General features: G+C 50.0%; 1 protein-coding gene across 5 annotated transcripts in view; it reads right to left on the reverse strand.

The window, feature by feature from the left end:
* The window catches only part of LOC307006389 (ubiquitin carboxyl-terminal hydrolase 9X-like), a 51,143-nt gene that overhangs the window by 25,535 nt on the left and 20,608 nt on the right, over positions 1 to 5,000 (reverse strand). For all 5 annotated transcript variants that reach the window (XM_079627298.1, XM_079627300.1, XM_079627299.1 and 2 more), the window contains 6 exons: positions 2,993 to 3,142; positions 2,574 to 2,694; positions 2,372 to 2,502; positions 1,851 to 2,129; positions 390 to 515; positions 164 to 301 (listed from right to left, as the gene is read on the reverse strand). In XM_079627298.1, coding sequence (XP_079483424.1) covers positions 164 to 301; positions 390 to 515; positions 1,851 to 2,129; positions 2,372 to 2,502; positions 2,574 to 2,694; positions 2,993 to 3,142 — 945 coding nt within the window. The remainder of the gene's footprint in view (positions 1 to 163; positions 302 to 389; positions 516 to 1,850; positions 2,130 to 2,371; positions 2,503 to 2,573; positions 2,695 to 2,992; positions 3,143 to 5,000) is intronic.

Consider the following 5,000-nt stretch of genomic DNA (forward strand, 5'->3'; position numbering starts at 1 on the left):
AGAAATGCAATAACTGTGTGTTCAGTGGCGTATAGCGAACTAACTTAGCGAACCGTTATGTGTTTATTACGCGTTTTGTTGTTCTTCGTGTTAAGTAGCGAGCTAAAGTCAGCGCACAACACACTGCCGCTGCACATCACAGTGAGGAACACCCGTGCACAACCTTTCCGTAGATCTGGCTGATGTCGTCGCTGGAGCTGAAGACCAGAGGCACCGCGCCAGCGCCCGACGCCCACACGATCTTCTGCACCGCGCGGATCACACTGAGGTCCGGGATGTACTTCGAGGCCTGGAAGAAGTTCTGCACCATGTGGGAAAACAACAAAGATCAGTGTGACGAGCGTTTACGAGACCTCGTCCTGCTAGCCTATAGCGGTGAAGAGCAGGACCTCGTCGGAGATCTGCTGGGCCAATCGGATGGCCACGTTGCGCAGCATGCACTCGGAGCCGGGATTGGGGATGTTCTGGAGAGCGTTCTGCAGAACCAGAGCCTGGTCGTGAGTCGCCTGGTTTATCTGCAAGACAAAGTGTGGGGGTAATCAGCGGGGTAAGTTGTGTGGGGGTAATCAGCGGGGTAAGTTGTGTGGGGGTAATCAGCGGGGTAAGTTGTGTCGGGGTAATCAGCGGGGTAAGTTGTGTCGGGGTAATCAGCGGGGTAAGTTGTGTCGGGGTAAGTCAGCGGGGTAAGTTGTGTGGGGGTAAGTCAGCGGGTAAGTTGTGTGGGGGTAATCAGCGGGGTAAGTTGTGTGGGGGTAATCAGCGGGGTAAGTTGTGTGGGGGTAAGTCAGCGGGTAAGTTGTGTCGGGGTAAGTCAGCGGGTAAGTTGTGTGGGGGTAATCAGCGGGGTAAGTTGTGTCGGGGTAAGTCAGCGGGGTAAGTTGTGTCGGGGTAAGTCAGCGGGTAAGTTGTGTCGGGGTAAGTCAGCGGGTAAGTTGTGTGGGGGTAATCAGCGGGGTAAGTTGTGTCGGGGTAAGTCAGCGGGTAAGTTGTGTGGGGGTAAGTCAGCGGGGTAAGTTGTGTGGGGGTAATCAGCGGGGTAAGTTGTGTCGGGGTAAGTCAGCGGGTAAGTTGTGTCGGGGTAAGTCAGCGGGTAAGTTGTGTGGGGGTAATCAGCGGGGTAAGTTGTGTCGGGGTAAGTCAGCGGGTAAGTTGTGTGGGGGTAAGTCAGCGGGGTAAGTTGTGTGGGGGTAATCAGCGGGGTAAGTTGTGTCGGGGTAAGTCAGCGGGGTAAGTTGTGTCGGGGTAAGTCAGCGGGGTAAGTTGTGTGGGGGTAAGTCAGCGGGTAAGTTGTGTGGGGGTAATCAGCGGGGTAAGTTGTGTCGGGGTAAGTCAGCGGGGTAAGTTGTGTGGGGGTAAGTCAGCGGGGTAAGTTGTGTGGGGGTAAGTCAGCGGGTAAGTTGTGTGGGGGTAATCAGCGGGGTAAGTTGTGTGGGGGTAATCAGCGGGGTAAGTTGTGTCGGGGTAATCAGCGGGGTAAGTTGTGTGGGGGTAATCAGCGGGGTAAGTTGTGTGGGGGTAATCAGCGGGGTAAGTTGTGTCGGGGTAAGTTGTGTCGGGGTAAGTTGTGTCGGGGTAAGTTGTGTCGGGGTAAGTTGTGTCGGGGTAAGTTGTGTCGGGGTAAGTTGTGTCGGGGTAAGTTGTGTCGGGGTAAGTTGTGTGGGGGTAATCAGCGGGGTAAGTTGTGTCGGGGTAAGTTGTGTCGGGGTAAGTTGTGTCGGGGTAAGTTGTGTCGGGGTAAGTTGTGTCGGGGTAAGTTGTGTCGGGGTAAGTTGTGTCGGGGTAAGTTGTGTCGGGGTAAGTTGTGTCGGGGTAAGTTGTGTCGGGGTAAGTTGTGTCGGGGTAAGTCGCACCGGAGAGGCAGGGTTGGTGCCCTCCACCACAGGCTGGCACGCCTCTGCCACGGCCTTCACGTGCCCGAAGCCGATGGCGGTGAGCATGAGTTTGCTGATCTTGAGGGCGTTCAGGTAAGAGCCGCGCCTCGTCTCCATGTCCGCACTGGGAAGGAAGTTGTTCCTCGTGAGCATTCCCAGTACGAGAGGAAGACCTCCACTCTTCAGGAAGTTGTACTGGAAGTCACAGGCGTCGTCTCCCAGCGTGCCACTGGCGGGCATCAGCAGCGCATACACCACCTACGAGAGAGAGCGAGCGGTCAGGGACGGGTCAGGGACGGGTCAGGGTCCCGCGGGACAACACTAGCCGTGGGAGAGAGAACTGTATGGAAACGCATAACTCAGTTCCCGCTGATAACGGCTCACTGTAAATTATAACATGGACTCGTGCACTCTCTGTAAAGCTAAATGATGTTACTGTGAAAGCGCTGCACAGATAAAGGTGAACTGGAGCTGGGCAGGAGCGTGAGAATAGGAGAGACCTCTGTGAGGTACAGCACTTGTGACGCGGAAGGCCCGAAGAAGCGCGAGTCCAGCGTGGGGCTCAGACTGTTCTCGCCTAGCTTAGCGTGGTCCAGACACGTCGCGCGGAGGTTCTCCACTGTAGTGGTATCTGTGAACACAAGACACAGGTTTCAGCGGCTCGTCCAGCGCCACACGGCACGCCTCGGCCTCGGCCGGTACCTGGAGGCATGAGCTTCATGAGCACTCGAGCGCCGTCGCGCAGCAGCGGCATGTTTAGGGTGCAGCCCAGATCCGCGATCTGCCACAGGAAGGAGATGTAGCGCAGATGCAGAGACATGATCTGAGGAGAGGAGAAACACACTCGGCTCAGGAGTCAGGAGTCACTCTGCGGATCACAAATGCAGAAACCCCCCTCTCTCTGATTGGTCAGACCTTTTACGTTCTCAAATGGATTACATTTATTAAAAGCGTAATAGGGGCACTTCAAAGATGTGTAGGTTTTATGTAAGGTAACCTAAAAGTAAAAACAGGAAATGTGCACATATAATAAAATATCCATTATTATAAAGGTAAAATAATCTCTAATATCGAAGCAGATACTCAGCCCCGAGGCGGTCACATGATGCACACGGCCTCACCACTCCCGGCAGGCAGCTCTCCACCTCGGGGTTGGGTCCGTCGCTGAAGTGGTTGGCGTGTGTGCCGGGCGAGCCGGTGGACGAGTCGGACGAGCTGTCGGGGCTCGAGGGCATGTTGGCGCTGACCTGCGTGAGCTTCGCCGTGATGAGCTGCAGGAACAGTCAGGCCACAGTTACAGCAGAACATCCAGAACCCGCAAACATCAGCAAAAAACATGATGTACAGGGATAGTTCACCCAAAGATGCACTTTTATGATGGACAGATGCACTTTTATGATGGACAGATGCACTTTTATGATGGACGGATGCACTTATGATGGACGGATGCACTTTTATGATGGACAGATGCACTTTTATGATGGACAGATGCACTTTTATGATGGACGGATGCACTTTTATGATGGACGGATGCACTTATGATGGACAGATGCACTTTTATGATGGACAGATGCACTTTTATGATGGATAGATGCACTTTTATGATGGACAGATGCACTTTTATGATGGACAGATGCACTTTTATGATGGACAGATGCACTTTTATGATGGACAGATGCACTTTTATGATGGACAGATGCACTTTTATGATGGACAGATGCACTTTTATGATGGACGGATGCACTTTTATGATGGACGGATGCACTTTTATGATGGACGGATGCACTTTTATGATGGACAGATGCCCTTTTATGATGGACGGATGCCCTTTTATGATGGACAGATGCACTTTTATGATGGACAGATGGACTTTTATGATGGACAGATGCACTTTTATGATGGACGGATGCACTTTTATGATGGACGGATGCACTTTTATGATGGACGGATGCACTTTTATGATGGACGGATGCCCTTTTATGATGGACGGATGCACTTTTATGATGGACGGATGCACTTATGATGGACGGATGCACTTTTATGATGGACAGATGCACTTTTATGATGGACAGATGCACTTTTATGATGGACGGATGCACTTTTATGATGGACGGATGCACTTATGATGGACAGATGCACTTTTATGATGGACAGATGCACTTTTATGATGGATAGATGCACTTTTATGATGGACAGATGCACTTTTATGATGGACAGATGCACTTTTATGATGGACAGATGCACTTTTATGATGGACAGATGCACTTTTATGATGGACAGATGCACTTTTATGATGGACAGATGCACTTTTATGATGGACGGATGCACTTTTATGATGGACGGATGCACTTTTATGATGGACGGATGCACTTTTATGATGGACAGATGCCCTTTTATGATGGACGGATGCCCTTTTATGATGGACAGATGCACTTTTATGATGGACAGATGGACTTTTATGATGGACAGATGCACTTTTATGATGGACGGATGCACTTTTATGATGGACGGATGCACTTTTATGATGGACGGATGCACTTTTATGATGGACGGATGCCCTTTTATGATGGACAGATGCACTTTTATGATGGACAGATGCACTTTTATGATGGACAGATGCACTTTTATGATGGACAGATGCACTTTTATGATGGACGGATGCCCTTTTATGATGGACAGATGCACTTTTATGATGGACGGATGGACTTTTATGATGGACGGATGCCCTTTTATGATGGACGGATGCCCTTTTATGATGGACAGATGCACTTTTATGATGGACAGATGCACTTTTATGATGGACGGATGCACTTTTATGATGGACGGATGCCCTTTTATGATGGACAGATGCACTTTTATGATGGATGGATGGACTTTTATGATGGACAGATGCACTTTTATGATGGACAGATGCACTTTTATGATGGACAGATGCACTTTTATGATGGACAGATGCACTTTTATGATGGACGGATGCACTTTTATGATGGACGGATGCCCTTTTATGATGGACAGATGCACTTTTATGATGGATAGATGCACTTTTATGATGGACAGATGCACTTTTATGGACTTTATAACTGCCATTATAAAGCTTGGAAGAGCCAGGACATTTTTTAATATAACTGA

This window comes from Phoxinus phoxinus (assembly GCF_949152265.1).
Source record: "Phoxinus phoxinus genome assembly, chromosome: 11".
NCBI lineage: Eukaryota > Metazoa > Chordata > Actinopteri > Cypriniformes > Leuciscidae > Phoxinus > Phoxinus phoxinus.